Here is a 14024-nt window from a genome sequence, read left to right as displayed (position 1 = left end):
TCTGACACGTCTCTGCTGCCGCTGCCTGGCTGCAGGCCAAAGCCTGGACACAGAGGTCTTTTTTAACCCACCTCTGCTTTCCCCCTCCCTCCTCTCCTCGATCAGTGTGGTGCTTTTCCACTGATGTGCAAAAGGAAAGAAGGAATTCAGGCCAGCACATTGAGGTTGTAACTGACTCACAAAACAAGAAGTGTTTTTACCTGCTCTTACTGCTAAATTTGACATGATTTGGGGGGTTTTTTGTAACGTTCGTTTTCCATAAGTTGCAGTCAGTTCGGCCTTGTTACCACAAGGTGACCACAATGTAAGGATTACACGTAAAAGTTGGGCATTTAAAATCTCACTTAAAATTAAGAAATACACATGTCTACACAAAAGTTATTTTTACCGCAGATAAAAAAAAAGTCTCTCTGTGATGGATTTATAGTACTACGACTTATTAATAAAGTGTTGCAGAGGCATGAGTCTGTGAGTAAATCTGTTGATGCTGGTGGGGGAGCCTTTTATATCATTAACAAGCAGTGTTGGGTAAGTTACTTTAAATTAGTAACTTAGTTACATTACTAGTTACTTCTCTCAAAAGTAACTCAGTTACTTCAAGTTACTCGTTACTTTCAAAGTAACTAGTTACTAGGGAAAGTAACTTTGGTTTTACTCAGAATTCTCTTGTTAATGTGTTTCTTCCATAACTTTGCCAGTCTTCTAGCTTGCTTACTTGCCACAAGTGCACTGTGCCACCTACCAATAGAAAGGAAAAGATAATGTGCATATTTCCACGAGAGAAAACCCACGCCTGGACCGTCGTTGACCGCCCCATGATTCTAGCCTACGTCACAGCATCATGTGCGCTTTTTACATCCAACAGGAAAACTGCAGTCGTGGTGCTTTCGATTGTACTCAGAACTCGGAAATTCTGCCTTCCAAACAGGAAGATGTGGGTAACACCAGAGTGCAAATGAGCTGCATACAGAGCTGGACTGGGACAAAAAAATCGGTCCGCGCGTTTTGACTAGAGACCGACCCACCATTATAGGAAAAATAATTCCTTTGAATGAAAAGAAACACTGTTGTGACAGTGATGTACACCGTTTTGATGGTATATATGCATCAATCTATCACTTATTTGTTGTAAGACTCAGATAATTATTTTTTAAAAGCGAGACATTTTAAATGAGAGTAAGAAAGAAAAGTGTTTCTTTGTGCCCCCCTTTCCCTGTTAATGCCCTACCTGACCCCCTGGCAACACTTTGCTAGAGCCGCCCCTGCACAGTTACCAGCTGTCAGCTACTTAGAAAAGGATCCTGGTGTTATTTGTCTCTCAGAAACAGTTCATAACTTCTCTTCAACTCATTCATGTCACCTAAAAGGTAAACCTGTTTCTCCATCACAGCTCTGATGATTCAGTAAGGACATCTCCTGGTTTCATCTTCATGTTTCCCTCTCACCAGATAACCAAACCGATATCATGACCAGCAGGTTTACAGCTGTGGCTCCAACAAACGTCAGCTGATACTAGAAATTAATATTAAATAAATTCTCACAACAGCTAATCAAGCTTAAACGTGCTGCTGTTGCTTATGGCGACATCCACTGGTTTACTCTTTCTGGTACAAAGTGGGCGATAAACAAACAAGAGAGAAAAGCCGATCAGCTGATCATTGATCAGTTTTATGATTGAAGTAGAAACAGGAGAGGGAGGGGGAGAGAATGAGAGAAGAAGATGCAGCTGTGCAGCAAAGACACAGAATAAATCCAGCTTTGTGTCTTTTTCATTGTAGCTGAAGTCCGGGACAAACCGTTCCTTTTCACCTCAATACGAAACTCGTAGTATTTTCTTTGAATAGGAGACGATTCCATTGTTTAGGGGATGGTTGGCAACTCTAATAATTAACCTTATAAACAAAATAAAGTTCAACATCAGTAACATCATAGCACCACCCAGCTGTATAGAAACTCCATCATGCTAGCTAGCACACAGTACGAAAAAGTCAGCACAACGAAAATAAACTCCACCTAAACTTGGTTCATATCTGACCCAGAGAGACTGCAGGTCATAACTTCTTACCTGAAGTTCAGTTCACCTGACACTCACCGGCGGCCGCCTCGGGTCTCTGCTCCTCCTGCCTCTCCTTTCCCTCATCTACCTGTTGGCCTCCACCACTTGCTAATATGACTGAATCTGTGGAAGCTCCGCCACCACACGAAGTAACGAATGACGATCTAAATCCCAGTAACGATTAACGTGTTCCTGATTTTGGCATAATAACTAGTTACCGTGCTCGTTACCACAATAATAACGTACTTACTGTAACGAGTTACTTAATAACGTGTTAGGCCCTACACTGCTAATAAGATATATAGAGAGATATATTAGACATTTAACACACTTTCGTTTTTCAAAGAAAAATGTGTGTGTACTTTATTCCACCTTACTACGGAGCCCCGCAGGGGACATGGGAGAAAAAAAAATTAAGACGGACTTTTGCGAGATCTCGCAAAACAAACTCGGGATCTCGCAAAACTTTTGCGAGATCTCGCAAAACAAACTCGGGATCTCGCAAAACTTTTGCAAGATCTCGCAAAACAAACTCGGGATCTCGCAAAACTTTTGCGAGATCTCGCAAACGCTTGATTGTTTGATGATCACGCTTCAGAAGCTTTGCAATTTTGAGACTGCTGCATCCCTCTGCAAGATGTCTCACTGTTTTTGACTTTTCTGAGCCTGTCAAGTCCTTCTTTTGACCCATTTTGCCAAAGGAAAGGACGTTGCCTAATAATTATGCACACCTGATATAGGGTGTTGATGTCATTAGACCACACCCCTTCTCATTACAGAGTTGCACATCACCTAATATGCTTAATTGGTAGTAGGCTTTCGAGCCTATACAGCTTGGAGTAAGACAACATGCATGAAGAGGATGATGTGGACAAAATACTCAGATACGCGAGATCTCGCAAAACTTTTGCGAGATCTCGCAAAAGTTTTAGCCGCATTCTTCCCGTTAGCTTGAAGCTAACGGGAGATCGAGACCTACTACAGCCGGGAGGAACACCACTTTCCCGACACATCGTGCCTCGACCTCCCGGTCGGCTTCGAGCCAGCGTCCGAAGAATGCGGCTAAAAGTTTTGCAAGATCCCGAGTTTGTTTTGTGAGATCTCGCAAAAGTTTTGCGAAATCCCGAGTTTGTTTTGTGAGATCTCGCAAAACTTTTGTGAGATCCCGAGTTTGTTTTGCGAGATCTCGCAAAAGCGTTTCATTCAAAATAGTCAACAGGGTCGCAAGAAGCGTGTGGAAAAACCAAGGCACAAAATAACTGCCTATGAACTGAGAAAAGTCAAGCGTGCAGCTGCCAAGATGCCACTTGCCACCAGTTTGGCCATATTTCAGAGCTGCAACATCACTGGAGTGCCCAAAAGCACAAGGTGTGCAATACTCAGAGACATGGCCAAGGTAAGAAAGGCTGAAAGACGACCACCACTGAACAAGACACACAAGCTGAAACGTCAAGACTGGGCCAAGAAATATCTCAAGACTAGTTTGTCTATGGTTTTATGGACTGATGAAATGAGAGTGAGTCTTGATGGGCCAGATGGATTGGCCCGTGGCTGGATTGGTAAAGGGCAGAGAGCTCCAGTCCGACTCAGACGCCAGCAAGGTGGAGGTGGAGTACTGGTTTGGGCTGGTATCATCAAAGATGAGCTTGTGGGGCCTTTTCGGGTTGAGGATGGAGTCAAGCTCAACTCCCAGTCCTACTGCCAGTTTCTGGAAGACACCTTCTTCAAGCAGTGGTACAGGAAGAAGTCTGCATCCTTCAAGAAAAACATGATTTTCATGCAGGACAATGCTCCATCGCACGCGTCCAAGTACTCCACAGCGTGGCTGGCAAGAAGGGGTATAAAAGAAGAAAAACTAATGACATGGCCACCTTGTTCACCTGATCTGAACCCCATTGAGAACCTGTGGTCCATCATCAAATGTGAGATTTACAAGGAGGGGAAACAGTACACCTCTCTGAACAGTGTCTGGGAGGCTGTGGTTGCTGCTGCTCGCAATGTTGATGGTGAACAGATCAAAACACCGACAGAATCCATGGATGGCAGGCTTTTGAGTGTCCTTGCAAAGAAAGGTGGCTATATTGGTCGCCGATTTGTTTTTGTTTTGTTTTTGAATGTCAGAAATGTATATTTGTGAATGTGGAGATGTTATATTGGTTTTACTGGTAAAAATAAATAATTGAAATGGGTATATATTTGTTTTTTGTTAAGTCGCCTAATAATTATGCACAGTAATAGTCACCTGCACACACAGATATCCCCCTAAAATAGCTAAAACTGAAAACAAACTAAAAACTACTTCCACAAACATTCAGCTTTGATATTAATGAGTTTTTTGGGTTCATTGAGAACATGGTTGTTGTTCAATAATAACATTATTCCTCAAAAATACAACTTCCCTAATAATTCTGCACTCCCTGTAGGCATAATATACAGGGATGAACTTTGTCCCGTATGGGGCTGTTTCACTGTACAGGTCTCAGGAGAGTTACTGTACTCTCATTTTACATTGTGGGCCACATACAGCCCACTTTGATCTTAAGTGGGAGTGAAACTCCCCTTTCTGTCATTGTAAAAAACAAAATAACAAAATATTTAATTAGTGAGATATCTTAATATACAACAACAAAATGCAGTTTCAACAGTGTGTCTCAATTTTTATACATGATAAAGAAAATTTGCTATAGTACATGGAAGAAACCAGTCAGCACAACTTCAATTACAAGGAAGAAATGTGGAAAAAAATAGAGGGAAAAAAGCCCTTCTATAAAACAGAATGTTTTTGTTAATTCACAGAAAGTGTCCTATTTTTTTCACTGTGGGTCCACAAAAAGGAAAAAAATGTCTAAATTTCTATTGTAGATATCCACATATACAAAAAGTCTGAAAATATATTTAAAAGTTCAATATTTATGCCCTGCTTCACATTTTCCAGTGTTGTCCAGTGGGCTGGATTGGCATCTTTGCTGGACCAATTCTGGCCTCCGGGCCTTATGTTTGACATCCAGAGATAATAATAGAAAGTTCAAAGAGGTTTGAATCCTTTTTTATGTTTCTTTCTTTCTTTCTTTCTTTCTTTCTTTCTTTCTTTCTTTCTTTCTTTCTTTCTTTCTTTTTTTTACAATGCTGCAGTGCCAAACATCTGCTGAGTGGATGCTGCAGCACATGAGGATGCATTATTGTGGTCATAAAACAAATTATAAATCTGCAGCCTTTTGCCAAAACTCAGGAAGTCGACCTTATCATAAAATGTGTAATTGCTCTCATTGTTGACAAAATGTTCAGATACCTAACAACGATCATTTCCAGGCACGGGACAGGAGATGATGATAATAAAACTTCATCAGCAGAAAGACCTCACTGTGGCGAAACTGTCCGGGTGTGAGCTTGCTCATTTTTTACGCTGTGACAGCATGAGGATGACACGGAGGTGACAGTCACACCGAGGTGTCAGAGTGGTGCCATTTTCAGTCAGTGTTTTTTGTCAGCAGACATGAGAATCTGCCTTTCATTGAATATGAAGCGTTTAACCTGCATTTTACAATGCAGGACAAAACAGTGTTCTTTGCATAAAAATGTTGAACTGCCTCTGCATGACTGTCCTGAGCGCTTCTAGGCTTTTCTCATTGGTCACATGAACCAGGGCCAGTGTCATGCACAGGCAATATACTGTACCTAAACATATAATTATCATATGACAGTTTAACTTGCACAGAAGGCCCTAGGCCTGCCAAGACTGATATGGGAATAGTTTATATCCAGTGACCCTGGGTATTTTATTGCAGGATATTTGCTTCGAACTTCTCGATAATGACAAGCTGAACTCCAGGACTCGATGAACTCAAGAACTATGAAAGTGTGAACCTTGGACCTGGTGACGAATTATATCTGTGGAGATAAGTACAGACATCAGAGCGCCTAAGTCGAATGAACATAAAATAAGTTTTTCAGTCACTTGTATTATTTTGTAGTCCTCTGTATGGCTGGGATTACTTTTTTTCCTTTAGTTAATATCTGAAATGTATGATTTGATACTAATTACACACAAAAAATCATTTAAATCTTTAATATCAGATTATGATAATAAAAAAAACAACAACCCTGGACTGCAGGAGAGAGAGAGAGAGAGAGGACCAGACCAGACCCTGGGTGGATCTCACCTGCCTCTTTATTTTTGTTGTTGTGTTGTCTTGTTTTGTAGCTACAGTTTTTTTATTTAACCAATGCGTAAACTGAATCTGCAAAAAGGTCTTCAACTCTGTTTTATTTATATAGCATCTAATCACAACAGTGTCACCTCAACACACTTTACTGTATATTGTAAGGTATAAACCTTACAACAATACAAAGAAAACCCCAACAATCAACTGACCTCCTATGAGCAAGCACTTGGAAAAAAAAAACTCCCTTTTGAAAGTTTGTTCTCAGGAAGGCAAAACCCCCAAAACAAACATTTCAGTAATAACTACGTGGTAAACGTGTTTTATTTTCTTGTTCATTGATTAGAAAAGACGTAAATTTGAAAGATGATTACTCATGTTATTATTATGGTTATCATTATGTAATTATATGAACAAAGCATTATTTGAGCCTGCATAGGTTTTTCTTGGGCACTCCAGCTTCGTCCAAGAGTCAAAAGAAAGGCAAGTTGGGTTACCTGGTGATTACAAATTGGCAGTATGAGTGAATATGAGTGTGAAAGTTCATTTGTCCCTCTGTCTTAGACCAACAGCCTGTCATAGGGTATACTCTATGACAGGTGGGCTAGTATGGTGGGCCTGATTGGTCAAACATGCTGCAACTTAAGAAAACACCAGCAAATAAAAAAAAGTTGCAAAAGCTTTAAAAAAGCTCATAAACACAATGAAAGTTTTTGAGGGCAGGCAAAAAACAAAAACCAGCTCCCATTGCGTTTTATTTAAATTTTGCTGTATTTTATGTGCTAGTGTTTTCTTAAGTTGCAGGGCAGAGTTTGATAAGTGGAAGGAACTAAATAGCTGCATGAATTGTATATGAAGACTATTGTTTGGACAGTTTGAGTCTGACAGTCATAGCATGACTTTATGCCGTGTTTAAAATATGGATATTGCTACATAGAAACTACCAAATTCTAAATTATGGGTACACACACATCGTCTATCCGAGGTCTATCTGATATTCCCGTGTTGTTGTTGTTCCTGGATCAGCATGCTAATGTTGATCCAGGAACAACCTGCTGAGGTCCACTCAGGAAAAAAGAAACCAAAGTTTTTTTCTACTCTACTCTTTCTTTACTTTGTCTGCCTTTCAGAGGGGGCAACAAAGAGGAGGTGAGGAAGATCCAGGTGTTACTAAAGGACAAGATCAGAGAGGCTAAGGACAATTACAGGAGGAAGCTGGAGTGGAAACTCCAGCAGAACAGCATGAGAGAGGTGTGGAGGGGCATGAAGACCATCACTGGATTCAGGCCAACCAACAGCAGGGGAACTGAGGGAGGTGAGAATAGAGCCAATGAGTTGAATCTGTTTTTCAATAGATTCGACACCACAGTGTCTGCTCCTACCCCCACAACCTCACCTGTAGTCAGCCTGGAATCCAGAACCACACCACTGTGCCAGCCTCTCTCTTCACATGGCGCTGTTGCCTCCTGTGAGATTCCTGACACCCCTCCCCCACCCATCACCTTCACTCAATACCAGGTTGAGATGCAAATGAGGAGACTTCACTCAGGCAAGTCTGCTGGACCAGACGGAGTGAGTCCCCTTGTCCTCAAGACCTGTGCCCCCCAGCTGTGTGGAGTCTTTCATAAACTGTTTAGGCTGAGTCTGAGTCTGCAGAGGGTCCCGGTGATGTGGAAGACATCATGCCTCGTCCCTGTACCAAAGACGCCACGTCCCAGTGGCCCCCAGGATTACAGGCCCGTGGCATTGACCTCCCACATCATGAAGACCCTGGAAAGGCTCATCCTGGACCAGCTGCGACCCATAGTAAGACCACACCTGGATCCCCTTCAGTTCGCTTATCAGCCTCGTCTCGGAACTGAGGACGCCATCATCTACCTGCTCAATCGTGTCTACACCCATCTGGTCGACTCCTTTGTCACGTGGTGTGAGCAGAATCATCTGCAGCTCAACGTGGCAAAGACCAAGGAACTGATCGTGGACTTCAGGAAGACCAGGAAACACTTGACCCCTGTTTCAATTCAGGGGGTCAGTGTTGACATTGTGGAGGACTATAAATACCTTGGAGTACACATTGACAATAAACTGGACTGGGCTAAAAACACCACAGCACTTTACAGGAAGGGCCAGAGTCGTCTCTATTTTTTGAGGCGACTGAGGTCCTTCAACATCTGCCAGAAAATGCTGAGGATTTTCTATGAGTCTGTTGTGGCCAGTGCGATCCTCTATGCTGTTGCATGCTGGGGGAGCAGGCTGAGGGTCGCAGATGCCAACAGACTTAATAAACTAATCCGTAAGGCCAGCAATGTTGTGGGGATGGAGCTGGACTCCCTCAAGGTGGTGTCGGAGAGGCGGATGCTGTCCAAGATAAAGACAATGTTGGATAACACCTCCCACCCACTCCATGACATGTTGGTCAGTCACAGGAGCGCGCTCAGTGAGAGACTGAGATTACCGAAAAGCACCACTGAACGACACAGGAAATCATTCCTGCCTGTGGCCATCTCCCTGTACAACGCATCCACTTAACACACTGTTTGCTGCTACAACTACACATGTTTCTTTTCCAAATATTTATTTATAAGTGACTTATGTATGTATGTATGTATATTTATGTATATATTGTACTATTCTTAGTTAGTGTATTGTCTGTCTTGTCTTAATGTTGGTTTAAAATGGAGCACTGTAACAAAAAATAATTTCCCCCAGGGATCAATAAAGTATTCTGATTCTGATTCTTTGTGTCCCCTCTTTCTGTCTTCTCTTCTGAATTGTAAACCACATACCTGTAGGTACCTCTTTTGGTCCTCGAAATGGTATCCATACACATTACTGTGAGCGCCTAGTGCTATGAGTTCTACTAGTTAGCCATAGAGGTTCCATATGTGGGCAGCACAGTGGTGCACTTTACGTTTGTAAATGATTCTAAATTAATCCATGGATGGATGAATGGACATCTGTGTAGATTGTACTGCAGGGACAGAAATGGACTTTGCCTGATCATTTCATGGTATGCTTTTCAAACCATGTGTATTAATAGAATATACCTGAATATTAAACATCTGGAAAACAAATCCTAGTGTTTGGATAAGTGTGTCTCTGTTGTTGAGCATTACCTTCAAGAAAGCGGTGACAGTGTGAGTTTAGAAATTTCCGTCTGCATCCCTTTTTTTGAGCATAAGTATGGTAAAAAAAAAAAACTCTTAATAACACCTGTCAACACAATTAATATTTGCACCCATTCAAGACCCTATTTATAATCAATATATAATCTGCACCCTTTTTTCCTGAACTAATGATACTTTTTTCCAATTGTGCTGCTTGAAGAGTCAAATCAGACATCCAGAGAGAGCACTACAAACTCGTAGTAGAGGTGAGAGTAAAGGAACTTATATTAGATTACAGTTTTAAGAGAATATTCACATTCATACACATTCCACAATGCAAAAAAAAGAAAAGAAGGTTAAAGGTAAAAGGAATTCAGTAAATCTCAATAAAGACTTTTATTTATGTTTTTTTGTACCAAAATAGGCAGTTAGAGCAGGGATAAATATTATATGTTAGATATAGTTCCATCTCTGTAATAGATTCTTTGCATCGGTGCTTTACTCTAACATACAGTGGCATGGTGCCCTGGCTAAAAACACACAGCCAGAGTCATACAGACAGCCCAGTTCTGTCAACACACAAACACAGTACTGATCGACCTGAATCAGTGAGGATTACAGATTTGGCCTATCTGAACATTCTGTGGAGAAACATTTAAAGCCTTTTAAAACACATGCGGTCAAAAACTGGTTGTTATTTGAAATAAAAAGCTACTCTGTTGACAGAACAGTCTTTCTATACGTCTCCAGTCTCCAGTCAGCTTGGAGAAGTCGCCTCGGGGTTGGAGGATGGAGATGGGGAGCGGGTGGCTGACAAGGTCCATACAGGTGGGGGCTGCGTCGCCAAAAGCATCTTGGGATCTCGAATGTTACGTTTGGAAAACAAGAGATTATGTTACATCGTGTTTCCGGTGAGTGTCGTTCATGACCTCAGCACTCGCGATGTTGCTCCCTGGAGAAACTGGAAATATTACACCAACGCCAATTACGTAGCAAAGGGCTCTCAAGAATGTACGCTCTAATCCGAATAACAAAATATCTATGAGGCGGATAGAGTGTAAATAATTTTTTGCAGTCATGCGACAAACTTTACAGGTGCAACCTGGATTGCAAGAAAGTGAAAATAATATTGCTCCACAGCACCTTTCAGGCCACTGAGTAGAATGCATTAAATGGCCCTTGCGATAAAGCAGATGCAATGCTAAAAAACAGATATACTCAACAACACTGCTATGATTTTTTTTGTTGTTGTTTTCGTTTTAGTTTTCAGTACAAGTAGAGTTTAGTCACGTGTTGTTAAGCTGAGCCTTGGCGACAAGCAGCAAAGCCTCTGAAAAGACTACTACAGGTAACAGATGCACTAAGCAAGCTTCACATGACCAACAGAGTCGCCATTGTTAGGTTACATGTGCTGTTAACGTGGTCACAGACTCCACTGAGTAGCTTTAACCCCATAACGCCAACTGTATCATATTTAACACATGAGTTGTGAGTTTTTTTAAACTTCTTTAAATATCATCAACCCAAAAAATGTCAGATAAAGCAAAAATTATACAGATTGAAACTCGTGTATTGATAATTCATTTCTTTTTTTTTTTCTTTTTTCATTTGTCAGAAGGAAAGGAATGGCTCAGGCTTAACAGGGTTAGGTTTGCTTCTCGTGCTGTGTGGCCTCCTAAATGAATGAAAAGCCAAACATTTCATCCTTCAATGCATAAAGTAGACATTTGTGAAATAATGAAAACAGGCTCCAAGATATAACCCTTGGATAATTATGGATGGAGTGCGGAGGTCACACATAAAGGCTTAAACTTAAAAGGGGGGTCAATGCTTAAACTTATAAATCCAGCGGGGGAAAAAGTGGATTACAGTTAAATGGTTAATCCAAACAGCAAGTTTCTCCAGAAGAGTACACTCGATACCCCTAAAATACTCATCAACGACAGTATGACGTGTTTTTTAACCTTTACCAAAAAAACCGCGTCGACCAGCTTCGTCTCAAAGCAGCTCAATCATCGCTGAGGGAAAAGCGAGTGTGTCGTGCATCACGTGCGCAGACCGGAAACACTGGGAGGGTAAAGATGCTTTTAAGAAACCAGCCCTCATTAGTGCAACTACGGTAAGAAGGAAAGCCGTAACAATGATGATTACGATCGTGATGATAGTGATGATGAAGCAGAAGATACACTGTTTAATGCTGGCGTGCGTAACTAACGTCACACTGCGCAGAGGAGGAGACACGAAGGCATGAGACAGAGAGAAGGAAGCGGAGGTGGAAGGAAAAGGCAGAGAAGCCTCTTTGAGATGAAAGCTTCTACGAAACAGACTCGATCTGGGCCACTGTTTGTCGAGCTGTCGAGTACAATTTTAGAACTTAAGTAATAAGAAAAATGTCTAAATTCAGTTTTATTTTATTTCTCCTAACAAACTGGAGCAGTTTATGGTTTTATTCTGACTTAAATGTTGTTGTTTTGGAGTGTTTACACAAACTACAGCTTGTACAATAATCTGTTATTTGTATCTGATTTGAACATTTTAAAGATTTTCACCATTTTCCCTTCATCTGTACTTTGTATTCCAGACAAAGTATTTATGTATCTTGTAAATTAGACGATACATTTCTACTGAAGATAAGAATTTGTGAAAAGTAACGAGCAACAGTGCAGATGACTTGACTCTGATTGGTGATTGGTTGTTCGATGGCCTTATGAGCTGCTCTATCGTGTTTACTCTTTGGCTGTAAATTGCAGTGAGCTGCCTGATAAATATGACCTTGTCTCTACTCACCATGGAGAACTGTGAGTTATATTAAAAATATTTCTCAGAAATGTGATAAATGCAGGCCCAGAGCTCCAAACGTACTCCATCATCAATATGAGGCAGTTTGTTTTTGACCTTTTAATAGCAAACTACTGATAGAGGGCTTTGCACTTTATTTATTTGAATTTAATCTTCGTTTGTTATCGGATCGAGAACTGCTGCTTCTTAATATAATTATTATTATGTCACACATTGCTTACAGATTAAATGATTAATATATTCTTGCTACATCTCTAAACAGTATTTGTTTTGATGCCAAAATTCTGCGGCGTATTGAAAATTTTATAATGATTTTCACCTCATATCTAAAGTCTGTGGATAGTCAAAGGAAGAAAGGGAATGAAAGGATTGAGGATTGAGAAAAAACATGAATAAGAAACTGTAAACAAGAGTGATGCTATGAGGAGAGACAGACAGAGAGGGAAGGAGATCAAGATTTTGTCCCAAAAACATGCTCTTAAAGCTACAGCGTGCAAAAATCTGCCTCTTGGTGACAATATAATCATTACAAACCCATACATGAATGCATTACCCTTCGTTAATATGAAAACAACAACGACAACAACAATAAGAAGAACAATAATGAAATCAAATCAGATAATGGTACATGTCGCCTTGATTTAAACCACCTCCTTAAACATTAAGGAACTGAGCCGTAGGAAGATCCACCAATAGGCTGCTGGACAGACATGAGCTCCTCCCACTTCAGGAAGCAGCAGTCCCAGATAGTCCCAGCCTCGTCCCACTGAATGTGCTTATGTAAATGTGTCAATGAATGTAGTGATGTGCGTGCATAAGAAAAAGAGAGCAAGGAAGCAGGCTGATAATAGAAAATTAGACAAGAAGGAAGTGTGCAGAGAGGCTGATGTTTGTGTGTGTGTGTGTGAGTGAGTATGTTGTATATGGGTATTTATTCAGAGTCGCTCCTTGGTGGGAACCCAGATGTAAGGACCAGACTGCTCCTCGATGATTTGCTTCACCTGCGAATACACTTCCTCTAGAGTTGAGCCCTGGACGATTGCTGCAAGAGAGAGAGAGAAAAATATTAAAGATTAAAAGATGTGTTTAAATCAAATAATGTGACACACAGGAAGAAAATAGTTACTGTAGATGGATGGATGGCCAAATATTCTCTTCAGGTGTTGGTAAAGATCAAAACCTGAGCTAAATGAGATTTTATGGACCAAAAACACAATCCCACATGTATAATAGCTTAGCTTTAAAACTACTCGACGTGTGTAAATATGTGAATAAATCACAGCTTGCCAACAACTTTATCAGCATTAAAGGTGACAATATGCCAGTGTGGTTCACAGCTTGCCCCTGCTGCATGTTTAACAGTTTCTCCAAGCTGCCTCCTCCACAGATTCTCCTCAAACACAAAAATAAACTTGATCACATTTTCACTTACACCTCAAAGCATACTAATCTTTGATCAAAAAAAGTTGAGCAGATATGGAAAAAGTTAGTTTTACCCTACTTTCCAAAGTTATACAGCTCATGTGTACAGTTTTCTTTTCAAAGTGTATAACCGCCACAGGTGAGACTTTACTGTACAGTATTTATCATACACTCACAATATCCTGATATTATTAGGGCAAAATATTTCTGCAGTGATTTAGTAGTAGCAGTGACTCTGGAGGCAGTCCAGATGTGCACATGGAGACAACCTTGAGGGGGGAGATTTAAAGGTATGTGTTTTGTTTAGGTGACTCACCAGTGAAGTACTCTGTGAACTCCTGCTCCAGTTTCACAGCTCTGTCGTAGGCCTTCCTTGCCTGCTCCTCACTGAGACGCTTATTCATCTCTCTGCAGAAAGAGACTACAGTTATTTTTCTGTAAAAAAAAAAAACCCATTAGACCCTATGCAAAAATAGCCCT

General features: G+C 40.9%; 1 protein-coding gene across 6 annotated transcripts in view; it reads right to left on the bottom strand.

Annotated features, from left to right (window-relative positions):
• Positions 1-9649: 9649 nt before the first annotated feature.
• The window catches only part of LOC147309625 (discs large homolog 1-like protein), a 112781-nt gene continuing 108406 nt past the window's right edge, over positions 9650-14024 (bottom strand). For 2 of the 6 annotated variants that reach the window (XM_086269546.1, XM_086269547.1), the window contains 2 exons: positions 13861-13952; positions 9650-13164 (listed from right to left, as the gene is read on the bottom strand). In XM_086269546.1, the coding sequence (XP_086125672.1) occupies positions 13058-13164; positions 13861-13952 (199 nt within the window). In that variant the 3' untranslated portion in view covers positions 9650-13057. The remainder of the gene's footprint in view (positions 13165-13860; positions 13953-14024) is intronic. The other 4 variants (XM_086269548.1, XM_086269549.1, XM_086269550.1 and 1 more) reach the window with 3 other exon arrangements.

The sequence above is a fragment of the Aulonocara sp. 'chitande type north' Nkhata Bay genome, linkage group LG17, assembly GCF_057382095.1.
Source record: "Aulonocara sp. 'chitande type north' Nkhata Bay isolate Kocher_YH1m ecotype deep benthic linkage group LG17, A_spYH_male_GT1.1, whole genome shotgun sequence".
Classification (NCBI taxonomy): Eukaryota; Metazoa; Chordata; class Actinopteri; order Cichliformes; family Cichlidae; genus Aulonocara; species Aulonocara sp. 'chitande type north' Nkhata Bay.
This window is presented reverse-complemented; position numbering and strand designations above follow the sequence as displayed.